Source organism: Acytostelium subglobosum (genome assembly GCF_000787575.1).
Source record: "Acytostelium subglobosum LB1 DNA, scaffold: scaffold22, whole genome shotgun sequence".
NCBI classification, from domain to species: domain Eukaryota; phylum Evosea; class Eumycetozoa; order Acytosteliales; family Acytosteliaceae; genus Acytostelium; species Acytostelium subglobosum.
In genome coordinates, this window is record NW_012236511.1 from 75492 (window position 1) to 96458 (window position 20967).

The window sequence follows — 20967 nt, forward strand, 5'->3', positions numbered from 1 at the left end:
AATCAACAACATCAACAACATCAACAGCAATAGCCATGAGTTGGACTTCATCCAAACTGTCAAAGTTGCCTGATGTGTCATTGCCCCTGCATGGACACACGGCCACAGTCTCAGACAGCGACATCTTCCTGTTTGGCGGCTACGACTTTGTCAATCAATGTCCCACAAATGCTACAATGCTGTTAAGTACAGGTAAGCCCGCACATGCCAAGTAGCAACTCAGACTCACACACCATACTCACTCATATACTATACACCCTTGTGGACAAAGTAGCAGCGGCATCATCAAGTATCAATAATAATGGTTTACAAAAGTTGAGCACGAGTGGAAGCGCCCCGCCACCTTGCTTTGGCCATACGGCCACACAGGTCGGACGAAAGATGTTTGTGTTTGGTGGCAGCCATAGTCAGTCGAACGAAGATATGCGCGACCTACAACATCAGAGCAACGACATGTATCAGTTCAACATTGGCAACTACTCTTGGTCGCGCCCAAAGGTGTCTGGCGACATCCCCGCGGCACGTACCGGCCACTCTGCGACACTGATCTACGACAACTTCATCTTTATCTTTGGCGGTTTGCATGGCGCCAAGCCCCTGAATGACTGGCACTTCTTCCACACCGATCGCAACAATTGGACACGTCTGTTGGACCCAAGCGACGCGGGTGCCCAGCCCGCCACCTCGCCCCCTCTCGCTGGTGCGCAGCAGACCAGCAACGGATTCTACCTGAGCGTGGTCAACTCGCCGCAGTTCTACTCGGCACAAAAGTCGCGCGGCAGGTCATCGACCATCTCCAACCCACAGACGCAACAGCAGCAGCAACAGTTGGAAAATCACAATGCCGCCACGATGGCGTCACCATCGCCCAAGCTCGGGCTCGCCTCACCGCAGCCCACAACTTCACAGATCGCCAGTCCACATTGGCGACCGGACACCCAGCACCACGACGTGCGCACCTTCCCGTCAGCGCGATACAATCACACGTGTACCAAGGTGGGCGGCCATGTCTTTTTGTTTGGAGGCCACGACGGCACCTCACTGCTCAACGACCTGTACGTGCTGAGCCTGCACAATCTGGAGTGGTCGCGACCTGAGACCCATGGTGACGTGCCCTCGCCACGAAGCAGCCACTCAGCCGTCGCCATTGGCACCAAGATATATGTCTATGGCGGACAGACCTCCTCGCCGACCAGCGATGCAGACGCAGATCTTTACATACTCGACACGGAGGAGCTTGAGTGGACAGTGTTGCGCACCACAGGTCAGCCCCCACTCTCGCGCCACAGCCATCTGTGTCTGGCCATGTCCAGCCGATTGGTGGTTCTGGGCGGCTGGTGTCCAGACTCCAAACGTGCGATGGCCGTCCCATACAACATGTACTACATCCTCGAGACGCTACGCCTGCAGTTCAAGGTGACCAAGTCGTCCCGCTCCAACAACCCTTCGTCCTCTTCGCTGCTGACCATCCCCAGCTCGCCCAGCAAGCGCAGTCTGCAGATGTCTCTCGACTTTGCCAGCGACAAGTACGGCGACACTCACAGTCCGCATCGCAAGTCGTCATTGCCCATCTCGTCGCCCGCCGGCTACGTGTACGACGCAAGCGACCACGTGGAGCTGCGCAACAACAACAGGAAGACGCTGAACGAAGTGGACATGCTGAGCGTGGGCGAGTCTTGCACATCGTCCTGCAACTTGCGATACAACATCATGAAGGAACACTACCTCGAGATGAAGGACCTGTACAAATCAGAGATGGAGCGACGACAGCGACTCGAGACAGAGGTGCAGGCGCTCAAGACTGCCCTGGCGCAAGCATTGGTGGCAGAGCCCGCAGCAGGAGCCAAACCCCCCACCATGCACACGCCACACTCAATCGTCAGCGCCGTCAGCAGCGTTCCACAGCGCGCACTCGACTGCTACGACGACCTCTCAAAGGAGATGCAAAAGTATGAGCAGCGTCTGCGTTGGGAAGAGATGGCCAAGAAGGAGACCAAGTTGCAGCTGCAGCAACTGCGATCAAAGATCGATCAAATGTCGGGCACGCTTGGCCTGGGAGGTGAGCGCACGCCCGGAATCAAACTGGCCATGTCCGACTCGACGAGCGACTTTAGCGAGTCAATGTGCGATCCCAGGTCCAAAATGATCAATGGAGGCCACTCTGATGTGGACCCTGCAGACTTTGGCGACCATTCATCAGCATTGGACTCGCCGGCCAAGCGATATGGTGCAGCACCAAGCAGCGCACCTGCGTCACATCAGCGATCGTCTTCGCACCCGACACCCGCAGTCTCAACACTTACGCGCGAGAAGAAGAAGGATAAGGAGAGCACGAGCATGGGAAGTGGTCTGCTCAAGCTGCTTAAGTCCAAGAAGGCTGGACGTAGCTCGGCCAACCTGGACAAGTTGGCCATCGATGAGGACCCTGCTGAAGTCCCCCGCTCGCCAATCAAGACCATAGAGGAGAGCAATGAAGAGGCATCATTCTTTGACCAGACCCCGCCCACATCATCAATGGTCAGTTCAGCATCGAGTGAGGCGCTGGCAGACTCCCTTGATGGCAAGTCCAAGAAGCCCAAGTCCACATTCAAGACACTCAAGCCATCAAAGAAGGACAAGGACAAGGACAAGGAGAAGGAAAAGGACAAAGAGCGTGAGAAAGAGCGTGAGAAGGAGCGCGAAAAGGAGAAAGAACGTGAGAAAGAGCGTGAAAGAGAGAAGGAACGCGAAAAGGAGAAGGAGAAGCGAGCCAAGATCATCAAGTTATTTGGAAAGGCCAAGGAATCACACTCGACCATCCGAAAGGATATCTTTGAGAAGGTGATCACACATCTGGAAAACAATGGTACGTACTGTCATCCTTTGGTCGTTTGATCCATGACTAATACCCTCCCAGCATTGGACACTGAGAACATATTTAGAATGTCTGGAAACATGGATACAGTGCGCCAGGTGGTCAAGTCATTCAGCGCACATGAGCCCAATCTTAACTTTGAGATACACAACATATCCAATGCACTGAAGCACTACCTAAGATCCCTGGATCCACCACTGATACCCTATGAGTTCTTTGTTCCATTGTTGGATGCATACAGTAAGTGCTAACAGATCTGATCACGTGACGACGTTATATCTGATCACGTGACATCAGATAAATCACGTGACATCAAATAATTGACACGACATTACCTTTTAGAAAACGAAGATGCAGAGACTATAAGGAACATCTGCTGGAGGATACCAAATGACAATAGATTGGTATTGACTAGATTGGTGTCATTGTTGGTCAAGATATCGGAGAGATATGAGATCAATAGGATGGACGCAAAGAATTTAAGTATTGTCTTTGGTCCAACCGTGCTGAAGCCTCGCACGCCAACACTGGATAGGATGGCACTGATGAGCGAGACACAGACCCTATGTGGCATCATGCAGATGCTCATCGAAGACTTTGAGTACATCTTCTCGGACGTTGCGCCACAAGGTCCACCCAAATCATTCACAAATCCAGGATCGACCTCGTCTGACGTGGTTGTCGTTGCCCTGGACAACAGTAACAACAGTATCAACAACAACACAGCTTCAACATCATCCACCAGCACCAACAACAACAACAACAACAATATAATGAATACCAGTAACAATAGTATGATATCTATCGATTCGGACAATGCCAACCAGACACCAATGTCCTCGACACCATCATCCTCCTCGCCCTCACCCATCATACCCCAGTCATCCGACAAAGAATCCACACCTCCATCTCCATTAACCCTACCAGTCCAAGCCGGCTAACAATTAATATAACAACAATATAATATAATAACAAATAATCTTCATTCCATCCATCCATCCAACCATCTATTATTAATGTGATTGGCAATGAAGTTCGTTTTATTGAAAGGACTTCAGTTTTTTTTTCATGATTCGAGCGAGATGGACGCAATTCATTCATTTTTGTTGTTGTACTTAACTAACTTACTTAGATATATCTATTTATTTATTACATTGTTAGTGATTATTAGTATCGAGATCATCGATATAACATAGTAGCAAACAAACAATGAGCATCGTTCAAAAGATTAAAGAGATTGAGGATGAGGTATGACAGGACAGGCACAAGACATGAACATGGATGTCAACTACAGGATACACAGACACTCACACCTCGTCACATGCAATATATAGATGGCACGTACTCAAAAGAACAAAGCCACATCATACCATTTGGGTCTGCTGAAGGCAAAGTTGGCCAAATATAAGCGTGAACTTTTGCTTGGACCATCAAAGGGAGCAGCTGGTGCTGGTGAAGGATTTGATGTGTCAAAGGCTGGTGATGCCCGTGTCGGACTCATTGGTTTCCCATCGGTGGGCAAGAGTACACTGCTCACCAAACTGACGGGAACATCGTCAGAGGTGGCCTCGTACGAATTCACAACGCTCACATGTATTCCAGGTGTCATTCAATACAACGGCTCCAAGATTCAGTTGCTCGATTTGCCAGGTATCATTGAAGGAGCCAAGGATGGCAAGGGTCGTGGTCGTCAGGTCATCGCCGTCGGAAGAACATGCAATCTCATCCTCATCGTGCTCGACGCCATGAAGCCATTGGTGCACAAGAAGATCATTGAGCGCGAACTCGAGGGCTTTGGCATCAGACTCAACCGCCAGCCACCCAACCTCACCTTCCGTCGCAAGGAGAAGGGTGGCATCTCCTTCTCCACCACAGTCACCAACAACCATCTCGACGCCGAGCTGGCAAAGGCTATCTGCTCCGAGTACAAGATCCACAACGCCGACATCATTCTGCGATGCGACGCCACTGCTGACGACCTCATCGATGTGATCGAAGGCAACAGAATCTATGTGCCATGTCTCTACGTTTTGAACAAGATCGATGGTATCTCCATCGAAGAGCTCGATCTCCTCGATCGTATCCCTCATTACGTACCAATCTCTTCTCACTTGGAGTGGAACCTTGATGTACTCCTGGAGAAGATTTGGGAATACTTGAACCTTATTAGAATGTAAGTTCATTCATTCATTCATCAATCAATCAATCAATCATACCAACTAACATATCCATCCATCAATCAATCAGATATACCAAGCCCAAGGGACAGATTCCAGACTATTCATCTCCAGTTGTCATCAGAGGTGGAGACGTGTCCACAGTGGAGAACTTCTGTAACCTTATTCACAGGACTATTTTGAAACAGTTTAAATAGTAAGTTGATTAGAATGGACTGGATTGGACAGGATATGAACTGGACAACATACTAACTCATGAACAATCAATCAATTAACCTATAAACAGCGCAATGGTTTGGGGATCTTCAGTGAAACACAATCCACAAAGAGTTGGAAAGGATCATGTTCTGGCTGATGAGGACATTGTCCAGATCGTAAAGAAATAAACAAGCACGCGGCAACAACATTACTACAGCAATCAATCAACATCCATTCATCCATCCAAACAACATGTGAGTATGTGACAACAACAACAACAACGTCGTCGACGTCGAAGATGTTTTATTGAGTGATTGATTGATTGAGATCGGACCATGACCGCTCGCTCAACATGTATGAGTCCAAATGTCCTCCTTGAAGTAATCGTTGGGCGTGTCGTCACCTGGCTCACGCGTTAGACGCTGTACCAGAACAATCTTGAATGTCTTTAACTTGCCATAGCCCTCGTTCGGATAGTTGATGTTCCAAGTGCGACAAATGAATCGACCATAGTTTAGCCTTATCTCCTCGTGGTAGATCACCGACATGAGGAAGTTCCTCTGGCGCTGTCCACTGTTGAATGTGTAGACGGGGTTGGCAACATAGTCCACTTGTTTGAGGTCGTTGAGCAGGTCGACGTCCTGCAGGTTCTCAAACTGTGCGGGCACGGCCAGCCAGCGGCTGTACTTTGGCGGGTTCGGTGCGAACATGCCCCACCACTGATCGGCCTTGAAGATGTAGGCCCATGTGGCAAACTTTGGGCTTGGATATGTGGCGTCCAATGATCGTCTGTATCCATTGTAGTTCCAATATGGCACATAAAGTATGAATATAAGAGGGATTACGATCGTTACCAATATCCTTCCAATGCTCCTCTTGTCTCCACTTGTGTTATTGATGGCTTGCTTTCTCTGTTTGAGTCCAAAGCTGTCCCTGCTGTTGAACAAATCCTGGAGATGTCATAATTGATTGATTGATTGAGTGAGTGGAATGGCTCCATGTGATGATCCACAAGCTTATTATACTTACAACAAAGGCTGAGCATATTGTTGAGAGGAATTGGCAACAGGGCTTGGTCTTTACAATGGATTGAAGTGGCCACAAGAGCCATGATTGTGATACCAGGACAACAAAGGCCTGATAGTCGCAATATATATCACCATCGAATTGGACTGAGAAGTATCTTGACTTAAGCTCCTCTCCATGTTGTTGAGCAGACTCGTCGACGAATATACCATCCTCATGTAATTGTTGTACATCGCTTGAATGTGTGTGCGAGTGGTCGCCATGATCCACGCTGCCTCTGCTTCCATTGATCTTCACGATAGGAGTATGTCTAATCAAAAAGAACTGCTTAAATAAGAACAAAAGGTACTCAACATACTTGGCCTTTGAGTCATAGTATATCTGATTGATTGATTGATTGATTGATGGATGTTAGATGACGCGTGAGATTGTTGGATTTGGATAATACTTACCGTTAACATGTGTCGCTCTCTGACACTGGTGATCACTCTATCGAAGTAGTCCCATATCAGTGATGGTGTGTAGGTTGATACAGCGACCATGGGTATAAAGATGAACAGGTAGATGTTGATACATAATCCGAATCCAGCGTGCATTCCAACAAAGCCCAATATAGAAAATATACGGCAATAAGGATTGAGTACTGGAGACACCATTAATATTGGTCCAAGGTACTCAAACAATAGTGTGGCCTAGATCAATTGATCGGTTTGAATGAGTAAATGGAATGGTACCAAGAATGATTAATTGGTCATATATACCTTTGTGAGGAATCTGAGGAAGTCAGGATACTGGAGGAGTGTCCAGGTGAGTCCATAGTTGAACTCGCGAAGATTGAGTGAGTAGTAGACAGCATTGAGGTTGACGTGCCAGTCATCGCCATGTTTGAGCAGTGCAGTGAATAGATAGATGCAGGTGAATTGTGTCATGTAGCCAAGTGTGGATAATGAGATGTGTGATTGATTGGGCTGCGCGCCACCACCCATTGTCTTATCGCCAAGTGTACCGACATCCCTATTGCGAATGATGCGCTGTGCGGTGTAGGTTGGTTGTGTGCGCACGGCGTCCACAGCGAATCTCTTGGCCGATGGCAGTAATATGAACCAGAACAATATCATTCTGTTATAATCATCGCTTCCGTCGAGCACGTAGACGTTCCTGTTCTGGATCGATGCCAACATGATGTAGGAGAGCAGTGCGGCAATGCGCGTGTGATAGCCAATGAGCAATGCAAAGGCAAATAGTGCGGCCATTGCAAACATAAATAGCTGGAAGATGTAGGAGCCATTGAACAAATGCAGCGTGAACCTATACTCTAGCAGTGGTGCGGCCATTGACGCGGGGAACTGGCCCCACTGTGTATAATGTATATCTGCATCGAGTGCTCGAAAGAATATATCGGCCAACAAGTACGATGCCACCATCACACGACCAAATGCCAGACTCCTGTAGTCCATGTAAAAGGCGGGGGCTATACACGAATCATAGAATGACCTAAATGTCGACTTGCCTCCGCCAGTGATCATGCTTGACATATCTTTGTTGTTGTTTGATTGATTGGTTGTGTGATTGTGATTGAGTGATTGATTGTAATAATAATAATAACTATAGTTGTAGTAATAATATAATGATAGTAATATACAGAGATAATGAGTCAAATCAAACAAGATTCATTCAAGATGGTGACAAGGCTAAATGGGCCGAGATGTCATGTAGTGCCTTGAGGCAACAAGTCGTTCAACCATTCACACGCACGTGGTTCTGTATGTCGTTGGAAGTGTGGGTGAAAACGAAGATGATGATTGAGTCGTGTGAATATCTGAATGGATCGTCACGTGTGTCAGTGTGGGTGGGTGGGTTTGATGGAAGTTGGAATAAGATGTGTGATTGATCAAACGGATAACTTTATTACTTTGGACGACTCCAATTGGAATGAACATGAGAGCGCAAAGGATGGTAAAGTTGGACATGCATGTTGCCAGATAGGTGAATGGCCAACAACACTCGTTCAATTGATCAAGATGACTGGACGGACATCTTAAGAGGAGATGTGGTAGACACGGATCAAATGGTCAGAGTATCCGGCGTAGAGGGTGGTTCCATCTGGGGACCAGGCGAGGGAGATACAGGCTGGGGCCTTGGTATCACGACGTCTCTTGGAGTCGGCAGCGATGGCTGGCTTGGGGAGGACGATCTCAATGAGGACGGACTTGGTCAAGAGGTCCCAGATGATGATCTTGTCGTCGGTGGCAGCGCACAACCAGTACTTGTTTGGCGAGAAGGCCAAAGCGTTGATGGTGTTGCGGGCATCCAACTTGTACAAGTCCTTGCCGGTCTGGAGCTCCCAGAGGCAGGCAAACTGGTCCTTGCCACCAGAGGCACAGAGCGATCCGTCTGGGGAGATGGTGACGGTGTTGATGTAGCCGGTGTGGCCCTCGAGGGTACGGGAGACCTTGTAGGACTTGATGTCCCAGACCTTGACCTTGTTGTCCCAGCCTCCAGACACGATGGTTGGGGAGTTTGGCGAGAAACGGACGCAGCTGACCCACTCGGTGTGGCCGTCCTCAGAAAGGACGTACTTGCACTCACCAATGGTGTTCCAGACACGGATGGTCTTGTCACGGGAGCCAGAGATAATTTGACGGTGGTCGAAGGAGAAGGCAACTGACATGACGTCCTTCTCGTGACCCTGGAAACGACGGGTGGTGGCACCAGAGTTGATGTCCCAGAGACGGAGAGTTCCGTCCCATGAACCGGACAGAGCGAACTGACCGTCGTGGGAGATGACGACATCCTGGACGTAGTGGCTGTGACCAGTGAGCGATCTCAATGGCACTCCGTAGGTGTCCTGCTCGCGGGTGAGCTTCCAGACCATGACGGTCTTGTCACGGGAGGCAGACAAGATAATGTCGGGGTTGTCAGCAGACAAGGCGATGGCGGTGACTGGACCGTTGTGTCCGGTGAGGACTCCTCTCTCGGCGTACTTAGCAGCGACGGTGGTTTGCTCCATTTTAATCTCACTATTGGTGTTGTTTGATCAATTGAGTTGTTGTTGTTGTTAGTATCATTGTTATTGTTGTCAATGTTGATGATGTAGATGTTGAGTCCAAGCAAGATCATTAATTTCATATCAATCGATCATTCAATCACATTGATCGCTATCATTGTGTGTCTTTGAATGTCAATGTCCTGATGTTGATTGTTTGATTGAATGAATGAATGCTCTGCATCTTGCTTGCTGTGTGATTCATTGATCATCATTGTCACAACCCAATGGCTAGGATGATGATAAGGTATTGAGTCTTACATTTATCTCTTTGTGATAGGTTAAGGCAAATAGGGTGATTGATGTTTATGCACGATTCAGCCTCATGTACGACACTCAGCTTGCCAGACACTGGATGAACACATTCACTCTCTTGTTTCACACTCGGTTCGCATGAAAAACAAAATATTTGAAAAATAAAAAATAATCATCCTTACTCCTCATTTACACAACTTTGTAAATATTATGTAATTTTCAACTTTAGGAATGAGGGCAAAACTCTTGAAAGAGTTCGGGTTCATCACAATGATCAATCAATCAATCAACAATCACAAGTATCCTCTTATGTTCTAAGGCCTTCCACATCTAATACACAATTCTATACTTTGGAGATGATATGGTAGACTTGACCATTGTTAGAATTCATCTTGTCAGAAGTTGGACTTCTAATCATTGACAAATGAACTTGAATGGATTAAACTAGTTTAATCTGTCCTTTGATTGATTGACTGGTCCAAGGTTGGGGTTTGTTGTTGATCAATGACAAATCGATAATAACCCAATCATGTTAAGATGGGTAGTTTGGACATCATCACAAAAAGAGAAATCAAAATTGTCGTTTTTTTCATCAATGCAAACTTATTGATGTGATGTGGGGTCACCAATGAATGATGTGGTGGTCTATCTGAACTAGTTGCGATCGCAATGGTTGGTGTGTGTATCAAGATGTGGTGAGTGTGTGAGGGAACTGTTGTTGGATTGGTGTGTGTCTCTTTCCTCGTGTGGTGTTGTTGTTGGTGGTAGTTATGAGTGTGTGTGTTTGTTTCCATGTGTTAGAGAGAGAGAGAGACAGAGAGACAGAGAGAGAGTGATACATCAGACAGTCAGACAGACACATAAGGTTAATACCATTGTTCACGTATAATACATATACATACATACATATAATATATATATATATAACACGTGTTGTTGTGTTTATAAATAACCATTATTGCTTACGTTCAATCAAGGAAGCTGTGCAGTACTTCACATTCCATTCATTCGACCGACGGATCATCTTCGCATTGTTATTGTCCACCACTCCGATTGACGGGATTGGATTGGATTAGACAGACTAACGGAAGGAAGGACTGACGGAAGGACGGACACTCGGCAGCATTTCATTCAATCATTCGATCAATCATTAATATTAGCAATAACAACAACACCACCACCAATTCGTTGTTAGGATATATATCAACTCCATCTCTCCGTACTCCGCAACACACTTCCATCAATATACTAGTTGTTGCCAAAGTGTCGTAGTCAGTGATTCATACACCACCCATTCATTCAATCAATCAATCAATCATTCATTCATTCATTGGAGTAGCACTCTTTTGCGCAATCAGATAGAAGTAGTAGTAGTAATTGTAGTAGATATAGATAGAGATAGAGAAATATGAACAATATAAAGGTGTCTTTGGGAAGGAAGAAGGTAGTAACTCCTTCGGATGAGTTGTACACTGTATGTATCTCCAGTCTTTGACTCCTGATTGGCGTCATGGCCACCCACTCACATCCACTCAATCACTCAACCAAAGAGAATCGTGGAGCACTCTGACATGATGGATGAGATACAGAAGAACTTGGAGAAGCAACAACAGCATTTATTTAGTATGTATATTTGATTGATTGATTGATTGAATGGTCGGAATGATTCCAAGACGACACCCCGACACCCCCAAACACTCAAACTCACACTCAAACTCAAACTCAATCAATCAAAAAACAAAGGCACTGCACTTCATTCCAAGACGATATCAGAGTCATTTAGAAGGTATGGTGATGTATCATCAACTTTCAACACAAAGATACCACTGAGCGACTGCATGCAGCGCGCCGCAGAGTGGCAAAACACATTGAGCGATTGTTTCAATCATCTGGGCAACGTACTCTATGACAGGTCCACACAGCCACTGAAGGAGACTATCCGCATCCAGCTGGAGGTGGTCAAGGAGGGCAAGAAGCGATTGAAGAAGCTGGCGCCCAACGAGAACACCTCGGCACACAAGTCCATGGGCCCCGACTTTAAGAGGGAGCTTGATATATATGATCGCGCGTGCAAGGAGGCCTCGCAGCTCTACAACGACTCGGAGCTGGCCCTGGAGAACTCCTCGGTGCAGACGATGCTCTCGGCGTTCGAGGCCTACCACGACTTCTTCCAGAAGGGCGCCTTCCAGTTTGCGCGCATCAAAGCCGACATTGACAACTATCGCAAGGTTATAATGGAGACCAACAAGGTGCAGGCCAAGCTGAGAAACTACATCCCGCGCAAGACGTTTGGCATCAAGTTGGAGGAGGTGTTTGCTCGCGAGTCCAATCGCGGCATGCCCCAGTTCCTCGATGAGATCTTCAAGCATCTTGAGAAGTCGGCGCCCACCCTCGAGGGCATCTTCCGCATCAGTGCTGGCAAGTCCTCAATCGAGACCCTTCAACAAAAGATCGAGTCCAGCCAGCCCCTCGACCTGCACACACTTCTCGACCCTCACATCGTCTCGTCCGTCCTCAAGCTCTTCCTTCGCTCATTGCCAGAGCCCTTGATATTCTACTCCAGCTATCAGAAGTACCTTCCATTGTCCAGCCAGCCAGCAGCACAACACGTCCCTGAGCTCATYAGGAGACTGATCTCTGCTCTTCCAATGGCCAACCAGACCGTGCTCAAGAGTGTACTGTCATTGTGTAAATTAATTAAGGAGCACAAGGAGACGACCAAGATGGATCTGACCAATCTTGCCGTGGTCCTGGCGCCCACACTGCTCGAAGCAATTCCAAACCTAAAGGCTGAGGACATCCAGAAGCCAGAGACATTTGCCGAGTTCAACGCGTTGTTCATACTGTTGGTCGAGAACACTGACAACATATTCCCATCGACCATCAACAATCAGGACAATGGTGTGCGATCAAGATCACATACAGAGGTTGCAGTACCACCATCCGCATCATTCATAGCATCGACCACACCAATCAGCAGCAACAGCAACAACAATGGCGCACAACAGACATCACCTAAAGAGCGTGGACATGCACAGGATATGAACAAGCCATTGCCACCCCCTCCACCAATGACAAAGTCCACGTCGAATCTCTCAACTCCACCCTCGCCCACACAAGAGATGAACACGTTGTCACACTCTGGCGACATCAAGCCGCCACCCAGCGCCACATCAGATGTGGCCGCAGTGTCAGACCGCTCACCACTCAAGAACAGCTCAGACTCTTCATCCAACAGCAGTTTCTCATCAGACACCGACTCTTCATCATTCTCTTCATCGTCGACGGCTTCGGTGCCTCAGCCTGACCAGGCCAACACGCCACACAAGGAGGACAAGCCAACACCTCCTCCAGTATTGCGAGCCAACAGTGGTGTATTGAACATTGGAGTGCACTTTATGAACATCAACAGGAACCTACAACGACTCAAGGCCATGGTGGAGGAGACGCAGTCCACAGAGCAGGGTATCAACCTCATCAAGATATACAGGAGGATATCAGATGTAAGTACATCCATTGTTGTGTTGTGTTGATGATGGCCAAATCACTCACATCCAATCACATCCAATCAAGATATCAATGTCCATTCAAAAGACGACCAAGTTCGCATTCATTAGGGACAAACCATCTGTAAATAACGACGACGATAAGATTAGCAAGTTACGAAAGACATTAGTATATACGCACGAGAATAACATCGACTTGATCAAGGACGCCAAGGAGATATATGAACGCAGCGAAGACTTGGCAGTATGCAAGGAACTGGAGAGATATATTGCACAGATGAACACGGCCATCATCGAGGAGTTGGACAGCATTGTTCATCAATAATAACCAGTCGACCATGCATCCCTTAGGGGCGTTGGTTGTAGTTTGATCAAACATAGGGTGGAAGGGATCAAATAGATATCCATCAGTTTACTCGTTTGATGAATGATGATGAGGGTGGTTAGTGTCTATTACTGTGGCACTCGCCAATGATCCAGCCACATGTGGCCAAGCCCAAAGCCCTGTCTCTATGTCTACTTGCAGCTACTTCAAATCATGATTAAACTAGTTATTATTGGTGATGCGCCAGAGTTTATTAATGGATCAAGTTGGAGGTGTTGGACTACCAACACCACATGACATTCCTGCTCCGCCTAGCTGGCGCACATGTTACAGAGGTGGTAGGGGTATATGACGGATGGTCGATTGCAGGTGGGAGGGCGTACTGTTGTTGTAGATGTAGATGTAGATGAACTTAACTTATGCGTGGTCAATTGGGGATGGGTCGTAGCCATTGGGGTTCTGGCTCTGCCACTTCCAGGCATGCTCGCACATGTCGTTCTGGTTGTAACGGGCGGACCAGCCCAGCTGCTTGAGCGCTTTGCTTGGGTCGGCAAAGGATGTGGCCACGTCTCCCTTTCTTCTCTCGACAATCTTGTAGTTGATCTTCTTGCCAGAGGCCTTCTCGACGGCGGCAATCATCTCAAGCACAGAGTAACCACGACCAGTGCCCAGGTTGTAGGCAACACATCCCGGCTTGGTGGAGAGGTGGTTGAGCGCGGCGATGTGGCCCTTGGCCAGATCGACGACGTGGATGTAGTCACGGACACCGGTTCCATCGGGCGTCTCGTAGTCGTTTCCATAGACACTGAGCACCTGGCGCTTGCCAATGGCGGTCTGAGTGATGTATGGCATCAGGTTGTTGGGGATGTCCTTGGGGTCCTCGCCAATCAAACCGGATGGGTGAGCACCGGCTGGATTAAAGTATCGCAGCAATATACAGTTCCACTCTGAGTCGCCGGCACTTATATCCTGGAGCATGCCCTCGATGTGCAGCTTGGTGCGGCCGTACGGGTTGACGGCAGAGAGGGGTGCATCCTCGCTGATGGGCACCTCCTTTGCATCGCCATAGACAGTGGCCGACGATGAGAACACGATGTTCTTGCAGCGATACTTGGCCATGACCTTGAGTAGAATAAATGTGCCCATGACGTTGTTCTCGTAGTACTTGAGTGGCAATGAGGTCGACTCGCCAACAGCCTTGAGGCCGGCGAAATGCACGACCTGGGTGATGTGCTTGGAGGCAAACAATTCTTCGAGACCCCTCTCGTCGAGGATGTCCAACTCATGGAACTCAATCTGCTTTCCAGTGATCTGTTCCAGACGATTGATACTCTCTCTTGATGAATTGCACAAGTTGTCCACAATGATTGGAGTGTAGCCAGCTTCTATCATTTCAACGACTGTGTGACTACCAATGTAGCCAGCACCACCAGTGACCAGTACATAATTATCGATTGGATCCATGATGTGTATATATTTTGTTTATGAATGTGTCTCTGTTCGATGAGATGTCAGTGAGTGATGATGTTTGTGTTGTTGTTTGATTGAGTTTGATTGATGTGATTGATTGATCGATGCTTCCTGTTGTTATTACAACAAGGAACTCCCAAACTCTTTCTCTCTTTGCTAAAAAAAAAAGTAGTCTAATGTCTATGTCTCTGTCTCCTAAGAGGATCAATGAATCGGCTGGATTACAATGACAGACCTTCATTCAGACAACAACACTACCACCCTACCACCTACCACTACTACACAATCTGCAGACAAAGACACACTTTAAAAGTATGCATGTGAATGAATAAGTGTGTCGACACACACACAGGTATGTTGTCTGGCGAATAATTGCCTCTTATGTATACAGATGCATCTAAATATAACATCTGCGCAGTGGTGAGGTGAAGGGGAAGGGGAGGTGAGGAGAGCTGTCGTATGTGTTGTTTGTGTGTTGATACCGTATCACATTCAATAAAGGGAATGAATGTTCGATAATACAAAGGACTGACTGATGTGATGTTCACCAATACACACTCACTTACTTCCCTTTCAATGAGTGGACATCGGGTATCTGCAGTCAGCCAGTCACTGCCGCTTAAGATTCTCTTAAACAGATGTGAGTGTAGTGACTTCTGATGGCGTGTTGTGGTGTGGTAGTGTTTTGGAATGAGGAATAGTTATACAACCCGATATGATGTCAGTCAGTCAGTCAGTCCATCTGTTGACCACGGTCAACACAAACACACACACATACTAATACACACACACACACACAACAATAACAACAAATAATCAGACGAATGTTTGGATACTTGAGTGTTGGTATGTATGTATGAATGTGATGTGTTGTGTGGTATTAGTGAGGATTGATATGAATTGTGGAATCGTTCGCATATTCATTGTTTGGGTGTGACTGATGGATAGAATGAGACAGATAGAGTATTTGATTGATTGATTGATGGGTGTGTGTCTGTGTTTCTGACACCACTTATAAGTATTCCTACTTACTTGAAGATGATGATCAATATGTTCTTTCGTCAGTAACAATGTAATACTGATTGTAATATTTATATATCTGTTTTATGTATGTATGTAATGTTTGTATATATATGACTTTGGTGGTATTGAGGATGTTTGCAATAATAGGCCAATCAATATCTCTGATCGGGAACAAAACTCAACGTTGCAACACTTCCTGGGGGTTGAATGAATCATTTCTCAAAACATGCCCTCTTTGGCTTTTGTTGTGTGGAAGGATCTTTGTTTCTTTTGCCATCTATTGTTTGATGGGAAGGGGGTCAACCTTTAACGGACACTAATAGATCATACACACGAGTGATTCATTCATTCAATCATTCAATCATACATACTTTCACCTCACCTCACTCATAGTATAGGCATGGCATCATCAACACAACAACAACAACAACACAGTTTAAACTTGATGTTTACCAATCAGGCGGCGGCATTCAATCAATCATTCAATGATGTGTTGTGTGATGAGTTTAACATATTGTTATCAAGCCTCCTTACAAATGATGATGATGCTGCTGGTACCAAGCCTGGTAACCTACACAGCCTCGTATCCAGGTTACTACAACCAAAGCCCAATGGTTATACACTTAAAAAGGTTGGTTGTTTGGTTGGTTGTTTGGGTCATATGATGGCTTAGGCTTTGGTTCGGAGTTCGGCATTGTGTGGGCAGGTCGGAAGCGGGAACTCGTGTCCACGTTGACAATAATAATCACTCACTCACCTCACCTCACTCAATCACCAAACAAACAGAATCGAGATAGTGATGCACGAGGTGATTACTCAATCAATCTAAAGTTGACGAATGATAAATCCAATGCCAATGATGATGCGTTCGAGTCATTACTCCAAGCACTACAGACATTGATACAGGGTCGCTCTGAGCAGTTGACCTCCAACTCATATATCCATGGCCTAGCTCTACACAAGTCTAGCCTAAACATCACATTGAATAGGGAGTTGGTGTTCCAAAGATGGTTTGGACAACAAAATTCCCATCCAGAGTCATTGCCCATCAGTGCCACAGCGACATCAACAACAGCCCTATACAAGATTGATTATCCATTTGACTTTACAACTCTGGTGTTCCAACATCGACTTCAACATCTAAGACATCTATTCATTGGCGATGTTATATCAAACTCACTTGCATTGAAAGGACACACAGTCAGCCAGACAATATTCCTTCAAGATTACAATGATCAATCAATTCTACTTGTTATCGCGACTCATGGTCTGATCAAGAGTGGCGCATTATCTCAGTCCACATTGGATCACACTATACTATCAACCATATCAAATGCTTTGACATCAACCTCCACTTCTGGATCAACAACACACAATGACATACACAATCATGTTGTTGCCAACTTGACAGAGTATCAACAATCACTACAATTATACTACACAGGAAATAATGGAGAGTATAGAGATGGATTGAAACATACTACCAATCTCGTACGATCAATATTGGTGGCATCCACGCAAACATACCTTGCGCAGTTTAATATTCACATCGATCAATTCACATTCGAGTCTGATCTTATACATCAAGATGACATATCCACAACCAAATTGACATTGACCAACAATGACTATTTGATCAAAGACATTGATGGATCATTGACAATATCTCCAAGTCTATTCAATGACAACATGGTATCAATCAAAGAGGTATGATACATGATGAATGGAAATTGGACTCACTGACTGACATGATTGATCATTCAAGATGTTCAATATTAATAATAATATAGAGTTTGGATCAATTCCAATTCAATTGGCAAATGGACAATATTCATCATACTTTAAGGAGTTGGTGTATATTATGTATAGAACAAGAGAGATGTCAATGTCAAGTATACCATCAGTCTATCTGATAGTGACATCGAACAATAATCTATTTAGACTGCGGAAGAATATAATAGCATTAACATTACTCAAACTAAAGACTGGCAATAACATGGTATGTTATTTGATCAATCAATCAAAGAGTAGAGATGGCTAACTTTATGTATCAAACAGTTCATCATACCTTGTGGCGATGTAATTGCACCTAGTCATGTTGATAGTATTGATTTACTTAACAGTTTAAAGACAGAGTTGGAGGACATGACATCAGAGGAGAGTCAACAGACTGAGCAACAGAGGGAGTCCATGGTCCAAGAGTTGGCAATTTCAAATATCAAGTCTCCAATGCTTTTCAGTCAATACAAGAGCAATGTAAGATATTTAATGGAGTTAGTGATGTCCATCAACTACAATCAATCCATCAATATTAATCGATCAATCATTCATAACAAACTTGAAGGTGACACTGGATCCCAAAGGCATTGTGGCTCTTAACGATAACACATCAGCATCAATATATTATAATCACTGCCGTATCACATCGATCATTTCCAGTTACCAAGAGGCTGTTGGTGACAGGCAGGATCAGCAACAACAGAATACCTTTACACTGGAAGATTACAAGTGTTTGAATGATAAGGTATGTACGGTCCACAGAAGTTTGATTGATTGACTCAACTGACTGGCTAACCAATCAATTATTCATTCATAGTCCGAGTGGAAGTTGTTTGCATCATTTGCACTTAATATCAATTGCTTGCTTGATGGAATGAATGTACCTGGTGCTAACGATCCAACAGTCGATATTGTTCAAGACCGTCTTGCAACACAATCAATCTACGAGTTTATCAACCTCTTTGTTCGCGAGTACAGCAGATACTACACAAGAAAGAGAGTATTGAGAGTAAGTAATTTGTTGGCACCAACCAGTTCCTATTAATGTTAATTAACATTCGTCAATCAATCAACTCTAGAACAAACTGGACAAGTCTGTTATTGTTAGGATAGAGATGCACAAAGTGTTGAGCTCCACTTTGACAACATGCATGGCACTCATTGGATTCCAACCATCATTCTCAAGAATGTAGTACCACACATTCAATCAATCAATCATTCAATCAATCAATGAACTTTATTGATTATGATTGCTCCAATGATTGAGCTAATTAGTAGTTATTGTCAATAAAGTATATCTTATTGCCAATGCTTGTCTTGAACACTGTGTTGGTCTTGTCAATACTTCTGAAGATACCTTCAACGTTGTTCATGCCTATCTCCAGGATATAGGTCTGTACATTTGGGAATACCATGGCCAGCACACGATAACATTGGACCAATTGATTAATGTCATCTTCTCCAATAAAGACTTGAACGTACAAATTCATCATTGGTACCATGCAAGACTTCATGACTTTGCAATTATCTTGGAGCACAATCTTGTCCATGAAACAGATATGAACCATCTCAGGCTTGTATAAAAGTGCATCAAGTAGCCATATATTTGGGTTCGATCCAAGAATCAACTTCTTGATATTACTTGGAAATACTATATCTCGATTGTCACTTCCCAGACTGTGTCCAGTGACCAGACTTGTAAGTGACTCGGGTAGTACTCCCGCCACTATGTGTTGGTCATAAGATAGGCCCAGCGAGAGGGATGTGAGTGACGATGGCAATGATCCAGGCTCGAGGACTTGATTAAAGAGAGATCCGAATGACAATACTTGAAGTGATTCAGGGAGTGTGCCATGATGGTTTGGCAAGTTGTAATGATAGCCTAGTTTGAGAGTAGTCAGACCTTGTGGTAGTGCACCATCTGGAAACTGATGTATAAATCCAGAGTTATAATTGAATTCCAAATAGACCAATGAGTCGGGTAGAGAACCAGGTGTGATTGGATGATTGAATGAGTCATTGATGATTAGTTTCTTGAGTTGTCTTGGAAGTGCACCACACAAGAATGGTCGATCAAACGTGGATTCATTCTTTAACTCAAGTGCCGTCAATGACAAAGGTAATGATCGAGGTGTGATATCTTCTTTCTCATCAATGAATCCAACGAATGAGAGATCCTTAATAGTATCAGGTAATAAACCATGGGCAATCTTTGTACCTATCGATAGATTGGTGAGTGTGTTTGGTAGTGTTGTCCTGTCCAATACTTGGTCAAACTCAGAGCCAAGTCTGAGACTCTTTAGAGAAAGAGGGAGGACACCATCATTGATTGGTTGGTTGAACATCTTGCCAAATGTAAGAATGAGTATTGATGCTGGAAGTACGTTGGGCTCCAAACGTTGATTGAACATCTTTCCAAATGTGAGATGTTTGAGAGAAGATGGTAGAGTATGATGTGTGATTACTTGGTTGAAACGATATCCCAGCTGAAGGATACGTAGAGAGTCCGGTAGAGTATGTTGCTCGAGTATTTGATCAAAGCGATCACCAAAGGTCAGTGATGTGAGAGTTGATGGTAGTGTGCAGGGCGGTATGATCAAGTTGAAGTATGAACCAAATGTCAATGAATGAAATGTTCTTGGGAATGAGTTTGTAGTGATCGCAGAGTCACAGTCATCATAAGTCATTGATTGATCACTGTCGTCTGTGAATGCATTGATTGAGTATGCATCATTCATTGACAACAACAACGGAATACGTAATGATCCAATGTTCTTGATCCATGTGACATAAATCTGCTTGCATGTAAGAGCAAGACAAACTGGATCGATATGTGATCCTTTATTGAATCCATCTCTGTTATTCAATAAGTCATAGATTGATCGTACTACTGTGTATGGTAGAGAGTCCATTATATGTTTGTTTGTTTGTTTGTTTGTTGTTTGTTTATGAAAATGAATTATCTATTCTAAGGCAATTCTGGCATATCTTATTATCACTTAGACTACAGGATAGTTTGACCCTTTTTATGTCGTCAGTTTGGTTACACAACATACCGCCATCGTATCCGATAATGTGGTACTTTTTCCCTGTAGGGGATGTTAGATATTCAAAGGTGGTCGTCTGTGTCACCTTCGGAGTTGAAGGTTTGATTTGATGATTGTTTGGTTTGCTCCCCTTCTTGGGTGGTCGATGATGTTGTTTACTCTGGGATCGCAACTCCTTTAGGATATGTTTAGGGAACTGGATCTGTTCCTCCTTCTTCACCTTCTCCTCCTTCACAGTAATCTCGGTCTTTTGTTCTTTTG

General features: G+C 45.2%; 9 protein-coding genes across 9 annotated transcripts; 5 read left to right on the forward strand and 4 right to left on the reverse strand.

The window, feature by feature from the left end:
• Positions 1-35: 35 nt before the first annotated feature.
• Positions 36-2874, forward strand: SAMD00019534_093410 (hypothetical protein; the record flags this gene model as incomplete). The annotated part of the gene is made up of 2 exons (XM_012895266.1): positions 36-192; positions 275-2874. 2 exons carry the CDS (start codon positions 36-38, stop codon positions 2872-2874), a joined length of 2757 nt encoding a protein of 918 aa, XP_012750720.1.
• A 48-nt stretch (positions 2875-2922) lies between these two features.
• SAMD00019534_093420 (hypothetical protein) lies at positions 2923-3812 on the forward strand (the record flags this gene model as incomplete). Its single annotated transcript, XM_012895267.1, has 3 exons — positions 2923-3094; positions 3197-3587; positions 3764-3812. Coding segments are annotated over 3 exons (612 nt in total), but the record flags the coding sequence as incomplete, so codon positions are not given.
• A 251-nt stretch (positions 3813-4063) lies between these two features.
• Positions 4064-5417, forward strand: SAMD00019534_093430 (hypothetical protein; the record flags this gene model as incomplete). The annotated part of the gene is made up of 4 exons (XM_012895268.1): positions 4064-4102; positions 4189-5027; positions 5102-5227; positions 5318-5417. The coding sequence occupies 4 exons, from the start codon at positions 4064-4066 to the stop codon at positions 5415-5417; spliced, it is 1104 nt and encodes a 367-aa protein (XP_012750722.1).
• A 159-nt stretch (positions 5418-5576) lies between these two features.
• SAMD00019534_093440 (hypothetical protein) lies at positions 5577-7790 on the reverse strand (the record flags this gene model as incomplete). Its single annotated transcript, XM_012895269.1, has 5 exons — positions 5577-6179; positions 6259-6490; positions 6614-6636; positions 6708-6947; positions 7017-7790. 5 exons carry the CDS (start codon positions 7788-7790, stop codon positions 5577-5579), a joined length of 1872 nt encoding a protein of 623 aa, XP_012750723.1.
• Positions 7791-8293: 503 nt separating this feature from the next.
• Positions 8294-9265, reverse strand: SAMD00019534_093450 (hypothetical protein; the record flags this gene model as incomplete). The annotated part of the gene is made up of 1 exon (XM_012895270.1): positions 8294-9265. The coding sequence occupies one exon, from the start codon at positions 9263-9265 to the stop codon at positions 8294-8296; it is 972 nt and encodes a 323-aa protein (XP_012750724.1).
• A 1699-nt stretch (positions 9266-10964) lies between these two features.
• On the forward strand, positions 10965-13387 carry SAMD00019534_093460 (hypothetical protein; the record flags this gene model as incomplete). Its single annotated transcript, XM_012895271.1, has 5 exons — positions 10965-11030; positions 11107-11179; positions 11300-12128; positions 12186-13059; positions 13130-13387. 5 exons carry the CDS (start codon positions 10965-10967, stop codon positions 13385-13387), a joined length of 2100 nt encoding a protein of 699 aa, XP_012750725.1.
• A 417-nt stretch (positions 13388-13804) lies between these two features.
• On the reverse strand, positions 13805-14851 carry SAMD00019534_093470 (hypothetical protein; the record flags this gene model as incomplete). The annotated part of the gene is made up of 1 exon (XM_012895272.1): positions 13805-14851. The coding sequence occupies one exon, from the start codon at positions 14849-14851 to the stop codon at positions 13805-13807; it is 1047 nt and encodes a 348-aa protein (XP_012750726.1).
• A 3174-nt stretch (positions 14852-18025) lies between these two features.
• On the forward strand, positions 18026-18852 carry SAMD00019534_093480 (hypothetical protein; the record flags this gene model as incomplete). The annotated part of the gene is made up of 4 exons (XM_012895273.1): positions 18026-18136; positions 18225-18404; positions 18477-18668; positions 18739-18852. 4 exons carry the CDS (start codon positions 18026-18028, stop codon positions 18850-18852), a joined length of 597 nt encoding a protein of 198 aa, XP_012750727.1.
• Positions 18853-18933: 81 nt separating this feature from the next.
• Positions 18934-20397, reverse strand: SAMD00019534_093490 (hypothetical protein; the record flags this gene model as incomplete). The annotated part of the gene is made up of 1 exon (XM_012895274.1): positions 18934-20397. A coding segment is annotated over one exon (1464 nt), but the record flags the coding sequence as incomplete, so codon positions are not given.
• Between the last annotated feature and the right edge of the window lie 570 nt (positions 20398-20967).